This window comes from Pseudophryne corroboree, chromosome 1 (assembly GCF_028390025.1).
Source record: "Pseudophryne corroboree isolate aPseCor3 chromosome 1, aPseCor3.hap2, whole genome shotgun sequence".
Classification (NCBI taxonomy): domain Eukaryota; kingdom Metazoa; phylum Chordata; class Amphibia; order Anura; family Myobatrachidae; genus Pseudophryne; species Pseudophryne corroboree.
The window spans coordinates 124,397,778-124,424,855 of NC_086444.1; the positions used below are offsets into that span (position 1 = coordinate 124,397,778).

A 27,078-nucleotide genomic window follows, 5' to 3' on the forward strand; every position below is an offset into this window, starting at 1 on the left:
GATTATAGAGGGAACATCTCGCTCCCATGCTGCTACATTCTGCTTCCAAACTCTAGTAGGTACTGATCTTGTCAGCTCGGCACTCAAGTATTTTGTCTTATATGGGTGTAAAACAATAAATGCTAAGAGTGATATTATAGGATCAGGTGATGGCAAGAGCGACAGGCGTGAGGTAATTGACTTAGCATAACGAGAAGCTTGGAGATACATAAAATACTGTTGGCGTGGAATCTGGTATGTGGCCTGCAAGTCAGAAAACTGTAAAATCATGCCGCCAGGGACAAAAACATCTCTTATTTTTAAGATACCCTTTAATATCCAGTGTGAGAACATAACATTGTTTAACCCCGGGGTGAATTGAGGATTCCCACAAAAAGGTATATATCGAGACGCAGTATACGGCCCAGAGAGCTTAAAACAAATTTCCTTCCACGCCACATATGTGTCATGGAACATAATATTATTACAAATATTGGGGGGAATAAGGCGTTTCGGGGTGTGGAGCAGTGCTGCCGCAGAAAAGGGGGCAAAAAGAGCCGTTTCAGACGTAGCATGGGTATATATCTCGCTACCTATCAACCAGTCGCTGATATATCTAAAGAATATTGAGTTAGTAAACAGTTTAATGCCTGGGAGACCCAAACCACCTTTAGATTTGTGGAGCAATAATTTGGTAAGAGCTATGCAGGGATGTCCTCCCTTCCATAAAAAAGTGGTAAATTAATGTAAATAGTGTTTGCTATCAGTTGGGGATAGGGCGATAGGTAGCATTTGAATTGGGTGAGACAATTTGGGGAACATTATACTTTTAATCAAAGCTATCCTTCCCAGCAGTGACAACGGTAATCATTTCCGTGAGTCCCGCAATTTTACAATTTGAGAGATAACCGTGGAGAAGTTAGAGCGATATAAAGCTGACAGTGACAAAGGGATAATTATACCTAAGTATTTAAATTGAGTACGGGTAACACGGAAATGACTAAATGCCAGCTTTAAAAGGTCAGAGGCACTAAGTCCCGGGAGCGGTAGAAGTTCAGATTTATGCAGGTTGACTTTATAACCCGCAAATGACCCAAACATAGACAACAGCGATATTATATTTAGAATGGAGGTTTTGGGATCTGAGACAAAAAGCAGCATATCATCTGCAAAGAGGGATAATTTTAAATCAGACTGACCCAAGGTAATCCCTTTACAGCTGTCAGAAGAACGAAGAACTGTAGCAAGCGGTTCCAACGCAATTGCAAACAATAATGTGGACATAGGACATCCCTGCAGCGTGCCTCGATAAATCTGGAAAGATAGCCATTGCTGAACACCTGGGTAAAGGGGGGAGGAGTAAAGAGCTTTCAGCAAAGAGATAAAATTCCCCGGGAATCCAAACCTCGTAATAGTGTGAAATAAATGATCCCAGGTAACTAGTACCCCTTTTCCACTAGCTAGCATGGGTCGCAGCCGGGAGCCTGACACGGCTGCGACCCGTGCTAGAGCCCCCTTCTACACTGCGCTCACCAACTCGGCATATTGCCGGGTTGGTGACGCTGCTAGTGACGCGGCAGGGGCGGCGGAAGCCTGCAAACCGCATGCCAAGGTACCACACCTGGGGTACCTTGGCGAGCAGACTTCCGTGCATTGGCCAATTCACTAACTAAACCCCCATCATTTGTTTATTGATGTTGTGAGGATAGGTGAGCTTGCTATGGTGAGTGCTGAACTTTCTGCTTGTATATATATATATATATATATGGTGTGAAAATGCCCGGCACTCTCAGTATAATATGGCAAGTCCGGGTGCCCTCCGCAGCAAACAATGATTCAAATAAGGAAAAAAGAAGCAGCGGCACTCCGTCGGTATAAATAATCCAATGTGTATTCAAATCAAAAACATAACAGTGGTCACATAGAGAACCAACGTTTCGGGGTCCTGAGACCCCTTTGTCAAGGCGTGAACAGTGATTAGAAAGAACCCACTTACCTTTATAGCACCCGAGTGAATCCCGCACGTGGAGAGAGGCACAGGGCCGGGCGCCGTCAGCCGCGGGGACCGCCGGAAGTCCTCCGGCGTCTCCAGGAAGTGACGTGGTGTTGGGTGTGCGGTGCGGCTGCCATGGCAACCAGCGGTGCTTCCCGGAACACCCGCGCCGGCCCTGTGTAACAAAGTGAAAAAAAGTGAAAAATTGAGAACAGGAAACTAAAGTGGAATGGCAGTACTAGAAGCACACTATATTATAAGCACACAGAGGGGGCAGAGCTATGAATGAAATAATGAAGCACCATGCATGGAATGGAAAATCATGTTATGAAATGCATAGATGGACAGTGTGTATGAAGTATGAAGAACTACTGTACTCAGTGGAACAGATGGGTACAGGGGGTACGACCCCAAGAGTGGAGCGAAAAAAAGCTATAAAGGAAGCTATAAAGAAAGGTGAAAAAGGATGGGGAAGAGGCCAATAGTAAGACCGTGGGACAGACGATGTAAATCAGGAGCAAGGAGGAAACTAGGGAGGTGGGATAAACTAGTGCTGTGAAAAAGAGGAGATGTAATGTGAACAAGGGAAAGAACCAGGGCTATAGGAAAGGGAAGAGAGGACAGGGAGGAGAAACTCACCTGTGAGCTATGTGTGAAGTGATGCTAACCATGGAAAGCTGAAACTAGGAGTTTAGAAAAGTCAAGACTGTAGAGAAAAAAAGAGAACAGAAGAAGAATGGAGGGGGGGGGGGGGGGGGAGAAGCCAACTTCTATATATATATATATATATATATATATATATATAACTGCAGCAGAGCAGTGTAATAGGCCCTACACACTGGGCGATAATATTCAAAGGTATGAACGATCTCGTTCATTAATGAACGAGATACCATTCATATCTTTGAGTGTGGGGGCACCAGCGATGAACGATGCGCGGCCCCACGCTCGTTCATTGCTGGTGCCCCGTCGCCTGTGCATGCAGGCCAATATGGACAATCTCATCCATATTTGCCTGCACTGCTATGGAGCCGGGTGATGGGGGGAGTGAAGAAACTTCACTCCCCCGCCACTGTCCCACCCCCGCCGCCGGGTCGTCCGTTGGCCGTATCTGCCGTCGGGCAGCTCTGCGGCGGATCGCTCAATGTGTAGGGCCCTTAAGTCTAGTGCCACTAACAAATAGCCTATAAAATATATATATATTTCTCTAACGTCCTAAGTGGATGCTGGGGACTCCATCAGGACCATGGGGAATAGCGGCTCCGCAGGAGACAGGGCACAAAAAGTAAGCTTTTAGGATCACATGGTGTGTACTGGCTCCTCCCCCTATGACCCTCCTCCAAGCCTTAGTTAGGTTTTTGTGCCCGTCCGAGCAGGGTGCAATCTAGGTGGCTCTCCTAAAGAGCTGCTTAGAAAAAGTTTTTTAGGTTTTTTATTTTCAGTGAGTCCTGCTGGCAACAGGCTCACTGCATCGAGGGACTTAGGGGAGAGAATTTCAACTCACCTGCGTGCAGGATGGATTGGATTCTTAGGCTACTGGACACCATTAGCTCCAGAGGGAGTCGGAACACAGGTCTCACCCTGGGGTTCGTCCCGGAGCCGCGCCGCCGACCCCCCTTACAGATGCTGAAGATTGAAGGTCCGGAAACAGGCGGCAGAAGGCTCTTCAGTCTTCATGAAGGTAGCGCACAGCACTGCAGCTGTGCGCCATTGTTGTCACACACTTCACACCAGACGGTCACGGAGGGTGCAGGGCGCTGCTGGGGGCGCCCTGGGCAGCAATATATAATACCTTTTATGGCAAAAGAATACATCACATATAGCCATTAAGGCTATATGTATGTATTTAACCCATGCCAAATGTCTAAAACTCCGGGAGAAAAGCCAGCCGGAATAGGGGGCGGGGCTTATTCTCCTCAGCACACAGCGCCATTTTCCTGCTCAGCTCCGCTGTGAGGAAGGCTCCCAGGACTCTCCCCTGCACTGCACTACAGAAACAGGGTAAAACAGAGAGGGGGGGCATATTTTGGCGATATTTTTATATATTTAAGCGGCTATAAGGAACAACACTTATATAGGGTTGTTCCCATATATATTATAGCGCTTGGGTGTGTGCTGGCAAACTCTCCCTCTGTCTCCCCAAAGGGCTAGTGGGGTCCTGTCTTCGATAAGAGCATTCCCTGTGTGTCTGCTGTGTGTCGGTACGTGTGTGTCGACATGTATGAGGACGATGTTGGCGTGGAGGCAGAGCAATTGCCGATAATGGGGATGTCACCCCCCAGGGAGTCGACACCGGAATGGATGGCTTTGTTTATGGAATTACGTGATAATGTCAGCACATTACAAAAATCAGTTGACGACATGAGACGGCCGGCAAACCAGTTAGTACCTGCCCAGGCGTCTCAGACACCGTCAGGGGCTGTAAAGCGCCCTTTACCTCAGTCGGTCGACACAGACCCAGACACAGACACTGAATCTAGTGTCGACGGTGATGAAACAAACGTATTTTCAAGTAGGGCCACACGTTATATGATCACGGCAATGAAGGAGGCTTTGCATATCTCTGATACTACAAGTACCACAAAAAGGGGTATTATGTGGGGGGTGAAAAAACTACCTGTAGTTTTTCCTGAATCAGAGGAATTAAATGATGTATGTGATGAAGCGTGGGTTAACCCAGATAGAAAAATGCTAATTTCAAAAAAGTTATTAGCATTATACCCTTTCCCGCCAGAGGTTAGGGCGCGCTGGGAAACACCCCCTAGGGTGGATAAGGCGCTCACACGCTTATCGAAACAAGTGGCGTTACCGTCTCCTGATACGGCCGCCCTCAAGGATCCAGCTGATAGGAGGCTGGAAACTACCCTGAAAAGTATATACACTCATACTGGTGTTATACTGCGACCAGCCATCGCCTCAGCCTGGATGTGCAGTGCTGGGGTCGTCTGGTTGGATTCCCTGACTGAAAATATTGATACCCTGGATAGGGACAGTATTTTATTGACTATAGAGCAATTAAAGGATGCTTTCCTTTATATGCGAGATGCGCAGAGAGATATTTGCACTCTGGCATCGAGAGTAAATGCGATGTCCATATCTGCCAGAAGGAGTTTATGGACGCGACAGTGGTCAGGTGATGCGGATTCCAAACGACATATGGAAGTATTGCCGTATAAAGGGGAGGAATTATTTGGCGTCGGTCTATCGGATCTGGTGGCTACGGCAACTGCCGGAAAATCCACTTTTTTACCTCAGACCCCCTCCCAACAGAAAAAGACACCGTCTTTTCAGCCGCAGTCCTTTCGTTCCTATAAGAACAAGCGGACAAAAGGACAGTCATATCTGCCTCGGGGCAGAGGAAGGGGTAAGAGAGGGCAGCAAGCAGCCCCTGCCCAGGAACAGAAGCCCTCCCAGGGTTCTGCAAAGCCCTCAGCATGACGCTGGGGCCTTACAAGCGGACTCAGGAACGGTGGGGGGTCGACTCAAGAATTTCAGCGCACAGTGGGCTTGCTCACAGGTGGACCCCTGGATTCTACAGGTAGTATCTCAGGGTTACAGGTTGGAATTCGAGAAGTCTCCCCCTCGCCGGTTCCTAAAGTCTGCTTTGCCAACGTCTCCCTCGGACAGGGCGACGGTATTGGAAGCCATTCACAAGCTGTTTGCTCAGCAGGTGATAGTCAAGGTACCCCTCCTACAACAGGGAAAGGGGTATTACTCCACGCTATTTGTGGTACCGAAGCCGGACGGCTCGGTAAGACCTATTCTAAATCTCAAATCTTTGAACCTGTACATACAAAAATTCAAGTTCAAGATGGAGTCACTCAGAGCAGTGATAGCGAATCTGGAAGAAGGGGACTTTATGGTGTCCCTGGACATAAAGGACGCTTACCTGCATGTCCCAATTTGCCCTTCACATCAAGGGTACCTCAGGTTCGTGGTGCAAAACTGTCATTATCAGTTTCAGACGCTGCCGTTTGGATTGTCCACGGCACCTCGGGTCTTTACCAAGGTAATGGCCGAAATGATGATCCTTCTACGAAGAAGAGGCGTATTAATTATCCCTTACTTGGACGATCTCCTGATAAGGGCAAGATCCAGAGAACAGCTGGAAGACGGAGTAGCACTAACCCAACTAGTGCTGCAACAACACGGGTGGATTCTGAATTTTCCAAAATCTCAGTGGACCCCGACGACACGTCTGCTGTTCCTGGGAATGATTCTGGACACGGTTCAGAAAAAGGTGTTTCTTCCGGAGGAGAAAGCCAGGGAGTTATCCGAACTTGTCAGGAACCCCCTAAAACCAGGGACAGTGTCTGTGCATCAATGCACAAGAGTCCTGGGAAAGATGGTGGCTTCTTACGAAGCGATTCCATTCGGCAGATTCCACGCACGAACTTTTCAGTGGGATCTGCTGGACAAATGGTCCGGATCGCATCTGCAGATGCATCAGCGGATAACCTTATCGCCACGGACAAGGGTGTCTCTTCTGTGGTGGTTGCAGAGTGCTCATCTGTTAGAGGGCCGCAGATTCGGCATACAGGACTGGGTCCTGGTGACCACGGATGCCAGTCTGAGAGGCTGGGGAGCGGTCACACAAGGAAGAAACTTCCAGGGAGTATGGTCAAGCCTGGAGATGTCTCTTCACATAAATATACTGGAGCTAAGAGCGATTTACAATGCTCTAAGTCTGGCAAAACCCCTGCTTCAGGGTCAGCCGGTGTTGATCCAGTCGGACAACATCACGGCAGTCGCCCACGTAAACAGACAGGGCGGCACAAGAAGCAGGACAGCAATGGCAGAAGCTGCAAGGATTCTTCGCTGGGCGGAAGATCATGTGATAGCACTGTCAGCAGTATTCATTCCGGGAGTGGACAACTGGGAAGCAGACTTCCTCAGCAGACACGATCTACACCCGGGAGAGTGGGGACTTCATCCAGAAGTCTTCCACATGATTGTGAACCGTTGGGAAAAACCAATGGTGGATATGATGGCGTCCCGCCTCAACAAAAAACTGGACAGGTATTGCGCCAGGTCAAGAGATCCTCAGGCAATAGCTGTGGACGCTCTGGTAACACCGTGGGTGTTCCAGTCAGTGTATGTGTTCCCTCCTCTGCCTCTCATACCAAAAGTACTGAGAATTATACGGCAAAAGGGAGTAAGAACGATACTAGTGGCTCCGGATTGGCCAAGAAGAACTTGGTACCCGGAACTTCAAGAGATGCTCACGGAGGATCCGTGGCTTCTACCTCTAAGACGGGACCTGCTTCAGCAGGGACCGTGTCTATTCCAAGACTTACCGCGGCTGCGTTTGACGGCATGGCGGTTGAACGCCGAATTCTAAAGGAAAAAGGCATTCCGGAAGAGGTCATTCCTACACTGGTAAAGGCCAGGAAGGAGGTGACTGCACAACATTATCACCGCATTTGGAGGAAATATGTTGCGTGGTGTGAGGCCAGGAAGGCCCCCACGGAGGAATTTCAACTGGGTCGATTCCTACATTTCCTGCAAACAGGATTGTCTATGGGCCTCAAATTGGGGTCCATTAAGGTTCAAATTTCGGCCCTGTCGATTTTCTTCCAGAAAGAATTGGCTTCAGTTCCTGAAGTCCAGACTTTTGTAAAAGGAGTACTACATATACAGCCCCCGGTTGTGCCCCCAGTGGCACCGTGGGATCTTAATGTAGTCTTGGATTTTCTAAAATCCCATTGGTTTGAGCCGCTCAAATCGGTGGAGATGAAGTATCTTACATGGAAAGTAACCATGCTACTGGCCTTGGCTTCAGCCAGGAGAGTATCAGAATTGGCGGCTTTATCATATAAGAGCCCATATCTGATTTTCCATACGGACAGGGCAGAACTGCGGACGCGTCCTCATTTTCTGCCTAAGGTGGTGTCAGCGTTTCACCTGAACCAGCCTATTGTGGTGTCTGCGGCTACTAACGAGTTGGAGGATTCCAAGTTGTTGGACGTGGTCCGGGCATTGAAAATATATATTTCAAGAACGGCTGGAGTCAGAAAGTCTGACTCACTGCTTATATTGTATGCACCCAACAAGATGGGTGCTCCTGCTTCTAAGCAGACGATTGCTCGTTGGATTTGTAGCACAATTCAACTTGCACATTCTGTGGCAGGCTTGCCACAACCTAAATCTGTCAAGGCCCATTCCACAAGGAAAGTGGGCTCATCCTGGGCGGCTGCCCGGGGAGTCTCGGCATTACAACTCTGCCGAGCTGCTACTTGGTCAGGGGCAAACACGTTTGCAAAATTCTACAAATTTGATACCCTGGCTGAGGAGGACTTTGAGTTCTCTCATTCGGTGCTGCAGAGTCATCCGCACTCTCCCGCCCGTTTGGGAGCTTTGGTATAATCCCCATGGTCCTGACGGAGTCCCCAGCATCCACTTAGGACGTTAGAGAAAATAAGAATTTACTTACCGATAATTCTATTTCTCGTAGTCCGTAGTGGATGCTGGGCGCCCATCCCAAGTGCGGATTGTCTGCAATACTTGTACATAGTTATTGTTAAAAAAAAAAAAAAAAAAAATCGGGTTGTTATTTGTTGTGAGCCGTCTGTTCAGAGGCTCCTACGTTTGTCATACTGTTAACTGGGTTCAGATCACAAGTTATACGGTGTGATTGGTGTGGCTGGTATGAGTCTTACCCGGGGTTCAATATCCTTCCTTATTGTGTACGCTCGTCCGGGCACAGTACCTAACTGAGGCTTGGAGGAGGGTCATAGGGGGAGGAGCCAGTACACACCATGTGATCTTAAAAGCTTACTTTTTGTGCCCTGTCTCCTGCGGAGCCGCTATTCCCCATGGTCCTGACGGAGTCCCCAGCATCCGCTACGGACTACGAAAAATAGAATTATCGGTAAGTAAATTCTTATTATATATATACACACACACACACACATATACAGTATATACATATATATATATATATATATATATATACATGTATACAGTATATACATATATATATATATATATATATATATATATATACACACACACACATTTATACATTATATACATATATATATATATATATACACACACCCATATATATATATATATATATATAGTGAGCACTAATGGTTCCTAGGGAGGATATGGCACTCTCCCAATGGCAGAAAGAACCAGGCGGCACTCAGAGGACTTGTGCAAAAAGGCAAATTTTAGTGAGAAATCACAAAAGTGTATGGCATAGCTTTGCCAACGTTTCAGCGCCGCGCAGGGCGCTTTTGTCAAGGCTGTATGCTAAAACAGCCTGTTTTAGCATACAGCCTTGACAAAAGCGCCCTGCGCGGCGCTGAAACGTTGGCAAAGCTATGCCATACACTTTTGTGATTTCTCACTGAAATTTGCCTTTTTGCACAAGTCCTCTGAGTGCCGCCTGGTTCTTTCTGCCATTGGGAGAGTGCCATATCCTCCCTAGGAACCATTAGTGCTCACTATCAAGTTTTTTTTGGATGGCACCGGGGCAGTTGCTTCATATTTAACAGGAGTGCCAGCCATATGCGTCCCTATATATTTATATACACACACACACACACACACACACACACACACACACACACACACACACACACACACACACATATACAGTATATACATATATATATATATATATACACACACATATACAGTATATATATATATATATATATATATATATATATGCACACACACACACACATACATATATATATATATATAATTATATATATTTAACACATCCTGATGTCGATAGCACACAGCCAGGCTGGTGTGGCTTTCATTTGCCTGCCTGCTGCTTGGAAGCAAACTGTCTGAGACACAACCCTGGATGTACGGCAGACTCTAGGCTGGAGGCTGACTCTAGGGGGTATATTTACTAAGCTCCCGATTTTGACCGAGATGGTGTTTTTTCTTCAAAGTGTCATCTCGGGAATTTACTAAACTCAAATCACGGCAGTGATGAGGGCATTCGTATTTTTGTTGAAGTCAAAGAAAAAAATTACGAATGAATACACCATCGGTCAAATACGCTTTATTTGCTAGAACTCGGTAATTTACTAAAATTTGTATTTCACAAACACTGCCGTGAATAAATACAAATCGTAAAAAAAAGCAGTTTTCAAATAGACCTGCTTTTTTTTTACCGTGTTCTGATAGGCATGCACGGATCCGTGAGATCCGTGCATGTTTATCAGTGGTAAGGGGTGGGAAAGTGTTAAAAAATTGTAAAAAAAATGTGTGGGGTCCCCCCTCCTAAGCAAAACCAGCCTCGGCTCTTTGAGCCGGTCCTGGTTGAAAAAAATATGAGGGAAAAAATGACTGGGGTTCCCCCATATTTAATCAACCAGCACCGGGCTCTGCGCCTGGTCCTGGTGCAAAAAATACGGGGGACAAAAAGCGTAGGGGTCCCCCGTATTTTTTGAACCAGCACCGGGCTCCACTAAACAGGTACATAATGCCAGAGCCGGGGGACACTTTTATTGTGGTCCTGGCGGCCCTGGCATTACATCCCCAACTAGTCACCCCTGGCCGGGGTACCCTGGAGGAGTGGGAACCCCTTAAATCAAGGGGTCCCCCTTCCAGCCACCCAAGGGCCAGGGGTGAAGCCCGAGGCTGTCCCCCCCCATCCAAGGGCGGCGGATGGGGGGCTGATAGCCAAGTGTAAAAAAACAGAATATTGTTTTTAGTAGCAGTACTACAAGTTCCAGCAAGCCTCCCCCGCAAGCTGGTACTTGGAGAACCACAAGTACCAGCATGCGGTGGAAATCCGGGCCCGCTGGTGCCTGTAGTACTATTACTAAAAAAATACCCAACAAAAAACAGGACACACACACCGTGACAGTAAAAGTTTATTACATACATGCACACCTCCATACATACATACTTACCTATGTTCACACGAGGCTCGGTCCTCTTCTCCATGTAGAATCCTCGGGGTACCTGTGGAAAAAATTATACTCACATAATCCAGGGTCTCTTGTTTTCTTTGTATAATCCACGTACTTGGCAAAAAAACAAACCTGAAACCCGACCACGCACTGAAAGGGGTCCCATGTTTACACATGGGACCCCTTTCCCCGACTGCCAGGACCCCTCTAATGCTGGGTACACAGTGCACACTAGAAGATATATCTACTAGAGATGAGCGCGTTCAGACAGGGCACCCCTGGAATTATACGGCAGACATATAGATATAGGTGTGTTTGGAAAATCTAGTTTTCGCTGGCAGTTGCCAGAAAAAATTAAGTAAGATATGTTGCCATGTCACGTTCTTCTGGTTTATGATTCTGTCTCTTCTGAGTCTGACTGAATTTTACTTTATCGGAAAACACATCGTCAAAATTGCAATTTCACAAATCTGGTTGTGATGTTGAAGCTTGTTTCATATTCTGCTCTAGGCTTTAATGTAAACCTTGGATCAAGTACAGCAGCAACCCTGGAATTATACGGCAGCGTCTCTGGATTTATGCAGCAGATAGGCAACACCCCATGACTTATACAGCGTAGGCAGCACCCCATGAGATTTACACAGCACAGCAGACAGGAAACAGTACCCCTGGACTTAAATGGCAGTGGGGCAGCACCCCTGGACTGATAGGGCAGAGGGGCAGAACCCCATATAAAGCAGCACCCCTGGAATGATGTGGCAGACAAAGAAAAGACGTGCAAGATGGAATTGTCCTTGGTCCCTCCAACCCACCCTTATGTTGTATAAACAGGACATACACTTTAACAAAACAATCATTTCAGCGACAGGGTCTGCCACATGACTGGGTCTGAAATTATTGCTTTGTTTGGGCCCCCACCAAAAAAGAAGCAATTAATCTCTCCTTGCACAAACTGGCTCTACAGAGGCAAGATGTCGTCCTCATCCTCCGATTCCTTCAGTGTTTACATCCTCATCCTCACGGAGAAATAATTCCACACTGAAGAGGTCGTTTTTTTTTCCCCTAGGCATGACAATGGGCTTTTTCATCCCATGGCCAACAACTGCCTCCACTGGTGCCTTATTTAAACAAATCACATCACCATCAGAATCCTCATCGGCAACTTCCTCCTCAGCGCCGGCTACATCAATATCCTCCTCATGCTTGTGTACTTCTGCAGTGACATCCCCAATCTCAATATCAGCAACTGGACTGGAGGTGCTCCTCCCAGCACTTGCAGGGGGCGTGCAAATGGTGGTAGGAGCCTCCTCTTCCCATACAGTCTTGGGAAGGTCAGGCCTAGACATCGCAACCGCGGACACACTTGTACTCTCCTTGGGGATTTGTGATATCTCTGAACACACAGTTGTTTTTTTCCTGTGCTTTAACAATATTTTTTTTTTTTTTTCGAGAAGTAGGGCTTCCATCTTCATGAGAAGCTGAACCACCAGTTATGGACATAGCCTTTACCTGCCATTTCGTGTCGTGAATGGCATATTGGCAATTTTACATTTCTCATCAGATCATTTCTTTTTTTTTTTTAGTTACTCATTTTTGCTTCTTGGATTTTACATGCCCTCTATGACATTGGGCATCAGCCTTAGCAGACGACATTGATGGAATTACATCGTCAATGTCATGACTGGTGGCAACAGCAGCTTCAGCACTAGTACTAGGAAATGAAAGTGGTTCCTGATCTTTCATTATTTTTTCCTCCAAATTGTTGTTCTTCATTTCACAGGACAGCACCCCTTTATTATTACAGCATACAGAACAGTGACCCTTTATTTTTACAGCATACAAGACAGGACCAGCGTACATTTATTTTCACAGCACCCCTGTAATTTTACTGGGTCAGTGTACCTTTACAACACCCCTGCATTTTTACAGCATACAGGACAGAACCAGTACCCCTGTACTTTCACAGCACCCCAATATTTTTACAGCATACAGGACAAGGGCCAGCACCCCTGTATTTTAACAACACCCCAGTAAATTTACAGAATACAAGACAGGGCCAGTGTACCTTTATTTTAACAACAGCACCGCTGTACTTTTACAGCATACAGGACAGGGCCAGTGTACATTTATTTTCACAGCACCCCTGTATATTTACAGCATACAAGACAGGGCCAGTGTACCTTTATTTTCACAGCACCCCTGTAATTTTACTTCATACAAGACAGGGCCAGTGTACGTTTACAACACCCCTGTATTTTTTACAGCATACAGGACAGTGCCCCTGTACAGCACAGTGACAGGACAGCAACACCCATGTACAGCTGCAGCACCCCTAACAGCACAGGACACCACAGTGACAGGACAGTAATACCCACGTACAGCTGCAGCACCTCTAACAGCACATGACACCAGAGTGACAGGACAGCACCACTAAAAGCACACAAGACAGCACCCCTAAAGAGCACACACTGACCCCACCCAATGCCACCACCCGCAGAGAGACAGAGGTCTGTCTCCCTCACTCTCCAAGTCCGGAGTGAAAATGGCGACGATGTGCGTCTCTTTATATGGAATCCAAAACCCGTGAGAATTCGACAGCGGGATGATGACATTTTGCCTCCTACTTGGATGCGAGTCTGGCGGGATGTCGGTTACTTGCTCGGATCGTGAAGTTCGTGGGGGTTCGGATCTCCGAGATCCGAATACGCTCATCTCTAGTTTCTAGTGGGGGACTGTGCATCTGTTGATCTCTAGTGTGATGGAGCCAGGCGCCCTGCGCCCGATACCCCTCCCGGGAAATCATAGTGCATGGATCATGCTTGTTTGAATTCATGTTGCCCATGGTGGAGGGTATGCGCAGTAAGGTAGAATATGTTTGGTCCCCTGAAGAAGGTCTTTAAAACTGAAATGGATTGATACCTTATTGGTCTTGTTATTATATGCTGCTGAAGAGTCCCTCACAGAGGCATCTGTCGCTGAGGAGGAGCCGGCAGTGCAGGCAGAGTTTCCCAGGGCAGACCAGTATCTCCGGGAATGCTTCCAATGAAGCCATACCCCATATTGAGGTAAATGAGGGGTTCCTGTGAAGCCACACCCCCTTGTTCTAGGCCACACTCTGTTTTCAGGTGTGCACACCTTCGGCGCATGAAGGCACCTACAGATGTGTTCTCTTACAACTTTGCTCCATGGGCTACAAGTTGCATTACACATAACACATGATGGCCGTGTGATTTGGTAGCCCCGAAAAAATTTTTTTGCATCTTTTGCCGCGAAAATGGGTCTTAGGCACAATGTAATGTAATAGGATGCACACGCATCTGCTGATTAAAATGATATGCAGCAAGCCTATATTCTGTGTGTGATTGCAAATGCATTTGCTTTCAAAATGCTATGCTGGAGTGTTTTCCCGGAAAACACTGTAACGTTTCACTTTGGATGCAGATAGAGCCGCAATAACACACAGAATAAAGGCATGCCACATAGAATTTTAATCAGCAGAAGCTGCTAGTGCGTCCTATTACATTGCATCTATGACACATTTTCGCGGCAAGACGCAAAAAAAGACACTCAGCGTTACTGAGTCCCGCCACGGCATGGCGCGACTTTAAGGGCTGTTTAGCGTGACTGCAGAAAGGATGTTTGAGGACACATCTGTATTGTGCACATTGGGTGTCACCACACCCATTGACGCCTCTGATAGTAACACCCACATATAGACCACATATAGCAGAGAAGGGCACTGTATATAAGCTATATGGTTCCGGTATGAATGGTCGACCATGTTATGGTCGACAGTCATTAGGTCGACCACTATTGGCCGACATTGACATGGTCGACATGGACACATGGTCGACACATGAAAGGTCGACACATGAAAAGGTCGAGATGAGTTTTTTAACTTTTTTTGGTGTCGTTTTTTGCGTAAAGTGACTGGGAACCCCAATTAGTGCACCGCGTCCCCTCGCATGGCTCGCTTCGCTCGCCATGCTTCGGGCATGGTGCCTTCGCTCCGCTACCGCTTCGCTCGGCACAGATTACCGTTCCAATCGTAGTCCACGTGGATCGGAAAGTATGGAAAAGTTCCCCAAAAGAAAAAAAAGTTGAAAAACTCATGTCGACCCTTTCATGTGTCGACCTTTCACGTGTCGACCATTTTCATGTGTCGACCATGTGTCCATGTCGACCATGTCAATGTCGACCAATAGTGGTCGACCTAATGACTGTCAAACCATAACATGGTCGACCATGTGAACGGATACCAAGCTATATAGCCCCTTTAATGTGTGTGATAAAACGTGTGCTGGCTGTCTGTCTCCGGGATCAGCAGCGTCACTGTATGTATCACAGCGCTTCTCATTCCTGTATAACCCGCCCCCAGACTCCTATGTAACAAGCCAGTGGGAGACTGATGGAGGGTTAAAGGAGAAGAAGTTGAGAGCTGCGCCCTGGCCGTTTCTCCTTACAGCCTGAATCACTGATTGTAACATTCTGCACAATTTAGGTGGACAGGCTGGTAAGCTTACTACAAAAAAGATATCCAATAAAAAAGATAAAGACAATGTATTACTATTTCACGGTCATACAAGAAAAATAAAAAAGCATGCTCTTATGCAAACAGCAGTTAAAATATATGCCTTGCCTCTAAAATCCTTTGTATGCCTTAATGGGGACACACTGACAGCTGCAGTATATGGAAGACAGATGCTGAAATGTCCTGTTATCAGGAGTAATACATAGAAGCGTAGATATGCTGTGCTGTATGTCACTCCTGCCTTCCAGTGGGATGTGGTTATGTGACCGGCGGTTTCACAGTACGGACGCCGGGATTCCAAATGCTCAATAGCCCGCCAGTTGGCATGCCCACTGGCGGGCTATTGAGGACTATTCCCACTCGTGGGTGTCCATAAAGTGGGAATAGAACCTGTGATTCCAGCGTCCACCGGTTACACAAACCCAACCCCTTCCAATGGGTCCTGAATTCTTCATTTGTTAATGTAAAGGTGTGTACACACAGTGCGATATTTCTTTCGATTTTGACTATAGAGTCAAAATCGTAAGAAATATATAGTGCATACCGCACCATGTGTATAGTCCTTGCGATGCCGATGCGTGGTCCCGCGGGATCAGCATTGCAAGGAAAAATAGACTGTGTAGGCAGCCCAACATTGACTATATCGGTGGGGCCGGACTCTGGCCCCATCGAATAGTCAATGTCGGGCTGAAAAAAGCCCAGATGGACCATCCGGAACTATTTTCATATACTGTCTTTTTCACAATTACCTGAGGCCAAGAATACTGATTGTTAAAAATTGTGTGGGCGGCCAACCATTTATATTTTAAATTATTTATTTACTGGTTTTTTATGCAACCGGCGTTGGAGCTTGCTTATAGCAAACACCTTCCAGCTCCTTTTATTTAAATGTTGGTAGGAGTCAAATGATAATCTGATCAGTGTACAGGGAGAAACAATTTGTGCCCAACATCGGGCATATATGGAAAAGTGGTGAGGCTTTACTTGGTTAGGTATTTGTTCAGTAGGCTGTTCTGATGAATAAGTTGGTAGCATATGGCAGAAGTGCATTAATGGGGTGCTGTGTGCTTTCCCTGCTCGGCCGCACATCTAACCTGGGGGATAATTCAGATCTGATCGTAGATTTGCTAAATCTAGCACATCTACGATCAGTTTCTCAGACACGTGGGGGGACGCCCAGCACAGGGCTAGTCCACTCTGCATGTCTGGCTCTGCCCCTCCCCCCACCCCAAGGGAGCAAAAGCATCGCATGGCGGAGATGTTTTTGCACTCGGCGAGTAGCTCCCTGCCTGCGCAGCTCCTGTGACATCACGCCGCCACCGCGGCCCGCTCCCGCAACAGTCCAGACACGCCTTTGTTGTCCGGACCGCGCTCCTCCAATGGCGTTCTCACAAACTGGCACTTTAGTAACTATACCCCTCAGTGCATAGGGCCTAATTCAGACCTGATCCCTGTTGTGCGATTTCGCATGATGGGCGATTATCAAACTACTGCGCATGCGTATGGATCGCAATGCGCAGACGCAAGTCCAAACTGCGAAAGAATGGTGTGAAAATTTTGAACGCTAGGCGTACGCAAGTTGATTAACAGGAAGTGGACGTTTGGGGGTGGTAACTGGACGTTTTCTAGGAGTGTCAGGAAAAACGCAGGCGTTCCCAAGCGTTTTCTGGGAGGGGGTGTGATATCAGCCTCGGCCTCGATCAGCCTTATTCTATCGCACTGTAGGAGCAAGTCCTGGGCTACGCCCGGACTGCACTGACTGGAAAAATCATTAGATGGTGAGTGAGTTGCGAACAGATTTGCAGGTCCGCTTGTTCGCACGGCGCATGCATGCATTCGCACACTTGCATGGGGCGGGATTTCACTTTCTATGGGCGGCTGCTATCTGATCGCAGACCTCTGCAATAACAGAGGAGCTATCAGGTCTGAATTTGACCCATAGTTGTGTAGATTGGTGCCTCAATCTGGGTGTGTAGTTGGGTAGATTGGTGTGCAGTCTTTGTGTGGAGTTGGGTAGATTAGGGCTCCAGTCTGTGTATGTAGTTAGGTAGATTGGTTTTACGGCCTGGGTTTGTAGTTGGGTAGATTGGTGCTGCACTCCGGGTGTGTAGTTGCTAGATTGGTGCTGCACTCCGGTTGTGTAGTTGGGTAGATTAGTGCTGCACTCCGGGTGTGTAGTTGGGTAGATTGGTGCTGCACTCCGGGGGTGTAGTTGGGTAGACTGGTGCTGCACTCCGGGTGTGTAGTTGGGTAGATTGGTGCTGCACTACGGGTGTGCAGTTGGGTAGACTGGTGCTGCACTCCGGGTGTGTAGTTGGGTAGATTGGTGCTGCACTACGGGTGTGTAGTTGGGTAGACTGGTGCTGCACTCCGGGTGTGTAGTTGGGTAGATTGGTGCTGCACTCCGGGTGTGTAGTTGGGTAGATTGGTGCTGCACTCCAGGTGTGTAGTTGGGTAGATTTGTGCTGCACTCCGGGTGTGTAGTTGGGTAGATTGGTGCTGCACTACAGGTGTGTATTTGGGTAGATTGGTGCTGCGTTTGGTGTGTCAAGATTTGGCATATCGTTTTCCATTAGGAAACTATATGGTGTCACTATTGTGGCCAGTGGAGGTTTATCAGGTGTAAAGACTCTAAAGGTATCAAAAAGCAAAAGAGAAGGTGCACTACAACCCTAAATAGAATCAAAACTGTACAACTTTTTGTAATGAAGCAGGCAGAATAGATCTACAGCAGTATGTATCATGTTAAAATATTTCTAATCTATATAATTATTCCCTTTAATTTCAGAGATTGTACAATTGTGTTGTATTTTTGATCAAATGGTTGTCATTCAGTGAAAGCACCCCAAGTAATCTGTGCGACTTCATCTATTCCAGATGGCATCCGTACAGGACTCCAGATACGGACAGAAAGACACATCCGATCAGAACTTTGATTATATGTTCAAACTACTTATCATTGGAAACAGCAGTGTCGGTAAAACCTCCTTCTTGTTCCGTTACGCCGATGACTCATTCACGTCTGCTTTTGTGAGCACGGTTGGAATTGATTTCAAGGTTAAGACTGTCTTCAAAAATGAGAAAAGGATTAAGCTGCAAATCTGGGTGAGTTATATGGTTTGTTTCTCATAAAACTTTTGTCGTTTTATCTTGAGGCTGTGAATAAAAAATAAAAAAATTATAAAAAGAACAAATAAACATAAATGTTCACTATTAAACAAAGCACTAACACATAAATCATCTTCGAGATTAGATTTAACGGTGCCTTTGAAAACTCCATAAATAATGCATGCTGGTGTTTCTCATATTTCATCGGGTAGTGCAGGTCTCATAAAGCGATAGGATGATGGCACTCACAATTACCATTCAGAACACTCCGACTGATCTATTTTGTGAAACAACAAAGAGCTATAAAATCGTTCATCTGTTTCAGTGTGTGAATTGTAAATTGCATGGTTAGTCCTGATGGCTGTATTTATTATATGTAGCTAAAGCATGAGGAAGGCATCAAAGGACATTCTTAGATTCACAACTTTTTGAGTAGCGTTTAAAGATCTTCTTTAAAGAAAAACTCCACACAAAAGGTTAAGTATAGTTTTAAATCTCCAATTATGATAGAATAAAGAATTCTGCTTGGCTGTGGAGCAATGATCTCAATTACAGAGATTATCCCATACCCGAAGAGCCATTCTTCTTACTGATACAAAGTTCAAGGGTCTACAAGTGGTGCTGCAACCAAGGTCACAGGGCCAAGGGTATACGACATCATGTCTCTCCTCGTGGCACCTGGATTTGCCTTGCAAGGTGCGCAGCCAGGTGAATCGCCCAACGTGAACGTCAGTCACCTTCCTTGTCACTTCTTCCCAACATCAGTTGTTAGTGCACCATTGGGACATTTCAGCATTCGGCGGAACCCATATGATGAAAGTAGAGTCTCTGCATTTATAGTGATGCATGTTTACAGTTGTATTGCCGGTCCGGTCAACGAGTTGGGTATGCGTGACCGCCGCTGGGGATCCCGGCGGTCAGCATACAGACCGTGGGATCCCAGCAGCGGAATGCCGGGGGGATGGGGGGGTCATGAGCACAACCAGCCCCTTGTGGGCTCAGGTGGCGAGACAGGTTCTGTTCCTACTCTATGGGTCTCGTGGACACCCACAAGTGGGAATAGTCAGGATTTAAAGGGGTGCGGGATTTAGCCGTCGGTAATGTGACCAGCAGTCTCCTGACCGCCGGTCACATAACTACATCCCCGGTCAACAAGATGTAAGTAGTATGTTACAAACAGAAAAGAAATTTGCCCATGCTGGTTTTATCCATATTGTATATAGTACCAGTTGCATGGCAGTGTTAGTTTATGTATAGAAGGGATGGGTATGAAATCCCAGCAGTAGGGATCCCAACAGTCAGAGACCGATAGCGGAATCTCAACAGCCAGAATCTCGACACATCAACCTACCCTCAACCCACCCCACTCGCAGCCTAACCCTAACCTCTCTCCTCCTGCAGCATAAACCCCCCACACACAGCCTAACCCAAACATTCACCACCCCCGCAGCCAAACCCTAACCCTGCTCTTAGTGCCTAACCCCCCCCCACACACCCACACACACACAGCCTAACCCCCCCAACACAGCCTATCCCTAACCACCCTCCTCCTGCAGCCTAACCCTGATCCCACGTACCACACACACACACATACACACAGACTAACCCTAACCTCCCCTACCGCCACAGCCTAACCCTAACCTCCCCTACCCCCACAGCCTAATCCTAACCCCCCCCCACACAGACTAACCCTAAACTCCCCTACCTCCACAGCCTAACCCTAACCCCCCCCCCACACACACACAGACTAACCCTAACCTCCCCTACCCCCACAGCCTAACCCTAACCCCCCCACACACACAGACTAACCCTAACCTCCCCTACCTCCACAGCCTAACCCTAACCTCCCCTACCCCCACAACCTAACCCTAACCCCTCACACACACAGCCTAACCCTGCCCCTAGTGCCTAACCCAAACCTCAACCCCAGTACTTGCCTCCGGAATCTGTCCGTCTTCTAACTGTCGGGACCTGGACAACCAGGTTTTGACTGCATCCCGTATACAAAACAGAAAGACATTTGCTATAGGTACAAGCAATAAATACTGCAAACCCGTGTGTGTGATTTTGTTCATATTTTGAAGTGCTTTTATTTGCTAGAGACATAGATTTACAGTATATTGTTGTTAGTGCCGATAGCGGAATTCTTTCTGTCTTGTAAGTAGCACGTTCACCTTGTCGGCATGCAGCGCATCATTCTGGGTTCCACATCGTCACTGTTGACATAGCGACTGTTAAGCCCATGACTACAGCATGTGTTCTGACATACCAGCTCTAATGATGTTTTTGCAAGATGTGCCATATTTATTATATAATTACTGTACCTATTATTATTTAATAATTATTTACCTAGAACTGTGCATTCTTTACTAAATAGTAGTCCAGAAATATTGTGTATACATTATAGAAACACTTTTTACTGGTGACGTAAGACATAATCCTTTGCTTACTTCTCCGCTTCCCATACTGTAGGTTATTATTGAAGCGAACCTCTATAAGTAGTTTTTCAGCTAGATCCATCATAACCCAGTTAAAACTTGTTAAGAATGAAAAATAATGCCCAGCCCACTATTTATCTAGCTATATTGCATGCTTACCCTAGGAAGTGAGTGAATCCTAATGTCATGCATCAGTTCATTGCTAGCTGGTAAGCAGCCAAGATTTAGCAGAACCACCATCGCACAAGACGGCCTGGGATATTGACGGAGCCGTCATCCATTGCCACCACACCGATAATTGCTTTATTTCTCGTTTACACTGAACTAATAAAAGGATTGTAATGATCTAGATGGCTGTTACAGGCTATAGCACATCCTGTCCTGTACATTTATTTCACAACTGACCCTTAGTACGTTTGAATGGATTATTATTTCTTAAACGCAAGATACAGTACTGTAAACACCAGCACCGTAGCTTGACTAGATTACAAAACAAAGGCCCAGATTTATCAAGCCTTGGAGAGTGATAAATTGCATGGTGATAAAGTACCAACCAATCAGCTCCTGTAATTTTTCAAACACAGCCTATAATATGCCAGTTAAGAGCTGATTGGTTGGTACTTTATCACCGTGCAATTTTTCACTCGCCAAGGCTTCATAAATCTGGGCCATTGGTCTCTATAAATAATGATGTTTTCGGACGGAAATTAAAATATAACTATTGCAAATGTTAATGTTTAGTAATAGCTTAACGTTGCAGATGGGTTGACTAAAGGGATCTATAGGATAAAGCAGGTATAGAGGAAAGAGTGTCACATTAGCCTACAGGCTACATTTAGAGCAATAACTAGTGTTATGCAAGCGATGCTGCCGCAAAGAGCCCTGCCGCTAACCCATGGACCCTGCATCTGCCAGGAATGGCACCCTGCAGCCAGAATCCTCCTGCAATGCCCACGGGAGCGTTTTATGGGCGTTGTAGATGTGCACACTGCAGCTCTTACAGCCCCGGAGCATCCTGAGGATGCCCCGGGCAGTGCTGTCATTCCAGGCACTGGCTGCCTCGCTCCCTCCGCATGACATCATGCACTCAGGGGGCGTGGCCGACACAGTAAAGCCCTGTTTCAGCACTGGCAACATTTCCAAAAATATTTGGAGAGGGATTCTTAAGATGCCTCTTTGGTAGAATATGCTTGCACTGGCGCATCCATAGGGTAGCGCATGCTCATTCTGTAGGAACGTATTGCTGGCAGCATTAGGACTAGACCAAAGGTTCTCAAACTCGGTCCTCAGGACCCCACACAGGTCTCCTCACAGAATCGCAAGTTAAATAATTAGCTCCACCTGTGGACCTTTTAAAATGTGTCAGTGAGTAATTAATACACCTGTGCACTTGCTGGGTTACCTGCAAAACATGCACTGTGTGGGGTCCTGAGGACCGAGTTTGAGAACCACTGGACTAGACCAATAAAACCACCAGTTGGGATAAATGAAAAAGAGAAACATTCCATGCCACCGTGATATGCTGCTATATATATTTTAATTTTCTGGGGTGCGCACCAGTGTAAATAGATCCTTAAGTCATTAGCTAAACAATTACATTTATTAATAATGCCTGATGAGGCTTACTTCAACCTATAGTCATCAACAATTCCAATACATTTGGGGTCTATTAATGACAGTTCCTAGAAAAAGATAATGTCTGCCTCTTGTGACAGGTACATTTTTAGACTCTAAGGGGTCTATTCATGTAGCAGTGAAATGTGTGGAGAAGTGAACCAGTGGAGGAGTTGCCCATGGTAACCGATCAGCTGTTACGTATAATTTTATAGAATGCACTTTATAAATTTTACCTCAAAACTGGTTGCCATGGACAACGTCTGCAATGGTTCACTTCTCCACACTTTTCACAGCTTTATGAATAGACCCCTTAGAGCCTTAAAATGTACCTGTCACAACGCTGCGTAGGGACAGCCATGATCTTTACGAGGAACTATTGACATAAGTGGTTCCCAGTGAATTTCTAGGCAACGGTACATGCGCATGAGTACACTGACTTCAGCATCACTGGGGAGAAATAGCTGCATGTATTTGTTTATTTATTATAAAGCAAGGCAAATATAAGCGTAAATCCAATAGTCCCCTCATATATATAATGGCGCATTACTGTGTATACTTACTTACTGTGTTAGTGTTTCATGGGTTTACTTCACTATAGATCAGTGTTTTTCAACCACTGTGCCGTGGCACACTAGTGTGCCCTGAGCAGTCTCCAGGTGTGCCACCATAGAAGAACAGCCAGGCCTGTCAGTGTTTTGCCGCTACTGAGGCCCTGGAACAATCAATACCGGTGGGTTTAGTGGTTGCAGAGCCAGTTCTAATTTTGGGCCTGGGCAGTGTTGGATTCTTCTGGCTTTCTCAGATGTGTCTCAGGCATTACCTATTGAGAAGCTGCGACATGACATTCTAAGACACGCAACTGCATCACCATTATATCTGAGTGTGCCTTGGCAATATTTAAATCTTGTTCAATGTGCCGCGAGTTGTAAAAGGTTGAAAATCTCTGCTATAGATAGTAAGACTTTGTGGTTCTCTCTAAGCCATATTTGTGGTAAAAGAAAATCAATGATATAATAAATCAATGTATATTATTATGCTAGTATTAATGTAGGTTATACAGTCTGTTTCTTTACATCTTAAATGTTTAATTGCCAGTTGTTGACCTTTGTTATGTTTGCATCTCCTGTGTGATCTCAGCCTCTGTTCTCTGCTCTGGAGATTCTACTCAGAATGCTGCTGTAATTCATATTTATATTCTGCTGTGCACAACAGGGATACCACTGACTACAGTCTTCATCTTTACATAATATGAATCAATAGGAGAAAGCTCTGTATATTCCTGACATCCTCTCTCACTCCACTCCCTCCCACCCTCTCTTACTCCATTCAACCCTTTCTCACTCCCTCCCACATTCCCTCCCACCCTCTCTTACTGCCTTCCACCCTTTCATTCCCTTCCTCCCTCTCTTACTCCCTTCAGCCCTTTCTCACTCCCTCCCATCCTCTCTTACTTCCTTTAACCCTTTCTCACTCCCACCCTCTCTTAATCCCTACAACCCTTATCTCTCCATTTCATTCCCTCCTTTCTCTCACTCCCTACTATGCTCTCGCACTCCCTCACTCGTTATCTCCATCTGTCTCAATCCCTACTGTCCTCTCTCACTCCCACACTCTTACTCTAATACCTCTCACTCCCTACTATCCTCTCACTCCCACGCTCTTTCTCTCCGTCCCTCTCACTCCCTACTATCCTCTCTCTCCCTTACTCTTTCTCTGTCACTCCCTCCCTCACTCCCTTCCTTTCTCTCTCCCTCCCTCTCTTACTCCCACCCGCACTCCCTCGCTCCCTTTCTCTCTTACTCCCTCCATTTATCTCTTAATCCCTCCCACTCTCTCCCACCCTCTCTCACGCAGTCCCTCTCTTTGTCTCTCAATCTTTCCCTTTCTCTTTCACGACCTCTCTCACTCCCTCCATTTTTCTTGCACTCCCTCCCACACTCTCTATGTCCCTCTCTCACTCCCTTCCACCCTTTTTCCCTCTCTCTCCCTCCATCCCTCCCATCCTCTCTCACTCTGTCCCTTCCACCCTCTCTCACTACCTCACTTTCTCCCTCCCTACCTCTAAGGCCATGCTCATAAACTGCAGCTATTCTAGAAGGTAGAGGGGGACTTTTCTGAAAACACTATGATAAATATATAATTTAGTTTAACAAACATTTGAAAATATGTAATTACAATTATTTATTTAGAAAAAACTAACTACCATTTACATGTGTAAATATATCGCTGTATTCTTAATTTTGTGTAAACAATCGCTGTGCAACACACTTCACTTATTCTGCTTTGCAACTATTGTAAAATAAATTGTATAATTTATTTTATAGTCTAACATTTTTTTTTAAATTACTGGAATTTGTTTCATGACTGTTTTATAAGTTACAACTGACTTTGTTTATTCTACTTTAGACAAATCTTAGTTTTATTAATTAATGTTTATAGATGGGTTTTGCGTGAACTTAACTGGGGTCTCACATTGATTTTATACTAAATGCTTTTTATGAGTTATGTCTTCCTATGGGCTTTATACAGAGTAATATTTAATCTCCCGTATTGGCTCTCTGAGAGATGAATGTAATTGCATCATTTTTCAAGTTTGGTTGCCCATAACAACCAGTAGTTGTTGTTTTTCTTACTTGTACTAGAACAATTTACACCAATAACCTGTCCTTTCTACACAATTACCGGGATGTATTCAATATCGTGTCAATGGTCAGAATCCCGGCAGTGGAATCCTGACAGCCAAAATCCAGACAGATCCAGATGGTAAGTTTAGGGGTTAGGGTTAGGCACTAGGGGGAGGCAGAGCCGGACCTAGGCATAGGCAGAGTAGGCAATTGCCTAGGGTATCTACCAATTCCTAGGGCATATCTGCAGGTTAAGATAAGCTGCGCTGGCTCCAGCTGTCCCCTGAGGAACCACCTCCTCTCTCTCCCTCCCTCCTCCCCCATTCCCTGCGGCCACGCTCCCCATTAGCATGCCACTCACCATTCTGACAATCAGCAATGGCAGCCCGGCAGCACCTGTCCCGCACTTGGAGGAGCTTCTGAAACAGAGATTCAGAAGTCCTCCAGTCAGCTCATCTGTTGCCGGCACCCAGGCAGAAGCACATACAGCAGAGACGCAGCGATCCTTGAAAGGTGTGAGGCAGCTCCAATATAGGCCCTACTGGTGAGTGGCTTGACTTCCCATTTTCGGCATCCTCGACCACACACAACCCCTTCCCTTTTCACAGACTCCTCCATGTTTCCTCACTGCTCCTACCCATCCCCATCCGCGGCACACCCGACCCCACCCCCCAACGCTGCACAGGCTTCTCTCTCCAGTCCTCTGTTCCCTCACCTGACTATACCCCCCCCCCCCCCCCGCATAGGCTTCTCTCTCAAGTCCTCCATGTTCCCTCAATGCTCCTACCCACCCCCATCCACGGCACCCCCAACCCCCCCTCTCCCGCACACCTCCTCTCTCCTGTCCCCCATATTCCCTCACTGCTCGAACCCACCCACCGGCCCTGGCAAACCCACTCTGCCTCCCCTGCACAGGCTCCTCTCTCCAGTCCCCAGTTCCCTCATTGCTACTACCCCCCATCCGCTGCACCCCCGCCCCCCCCCCCCCACCTTCCCCCTCACAGGCGCTTCTCTCTAGTCCACTGTTCCCTCACTGCTCCTATCCACCCACATCCGCGGCATCCCTCCTCCTCCACACAGGCTCTTCTCTCCAGTACTCTGCTCCTACTCACCCCAATCCGCGGTTCCCCCGTTACCCCACACAGACTCTCCTCTCCTATCTGTTCCCTCACAGCTCTAAACCTCCCTCCTCCCCCACACAGGTTTCCCTATCATCCACTATATCTGTCGCTCACTATATCTCTGTCACACTCTTCCTGTCACCCACTATCCCCTTGTCACCCACTATCTCCCTGTGACCCTTTTCCTGTCATCCACTATCTCCCTGCTACCCTCTCCCTCCATGTCATTCTCTCCCTGTCACCTTATGTCTCTCTGTCACCCACTATCTCCCTGTCACCCTTACTATGTCACTCTCTGTCACCCCTGCTCGCCCAGTCACCCACTATCTCCCTGTCACCCTCACAATGTCACCATCTATCCCCCGGTCACCCCTTCACCATATCACCCGCTATCTCCCTGTCACCCTTTCCCTGTCATCCACTATCTCCAGGGGAGGGGGAGGGGGGAGGCACCTGCCAGAATATTGCCTAAGGCATCAAAATAGTCAGGGCTGGCTCTGGGGAGAGGTTAGGGTTAGGCTCCGGGAGTGGATGGTTATGGATAGGCTACTAAAGGAGAAGGTTAGGGTTAGGCTGTGGGAGGTGATGGTGAGGGTTGGGCTGTCAGAGGGGTGGGTTAGGGTTAACCATTTTGAATGTTGGGATTCCGCTGTCGGGATTCTGACCGTCAGCATGCTGAGCGTTGGGATATTTTACCCAACCCCATGTACCTGCTGTTTTCATGAATTATGATCATTGTGTGTAAAGCCCCCACAAGGACTAAACTGGCGGGTCATGAC

General features: G+C 46.8%; 1 protein-coding gene across 3 annotated transcripts in view; it reads left to right on the plus strand.

The window, feature by feature from the left end:
• RAB3C (RAB3C, member RAS oncogene family) overlaps window positions 1–27,078 on the plus strand; it is a 509,886-nt gene that overhangs the window by 238,217 nt on the left and 244,591 nt on the right. For all 3 annotated transcript variants that reach the window (XM_063962720.1, XM_063962713.1, XM_063962707.1), the window contains exon 2: window positions 18,269–18,496. In XM_063962720.1, coding sequence (XP_063818790.1) covers window positions 18,269–18,496 — 228 coding nt within the window. The remainder of the gene's footprint in view (window positions 1–18,268; window positions 18,497–27,078) is intronic.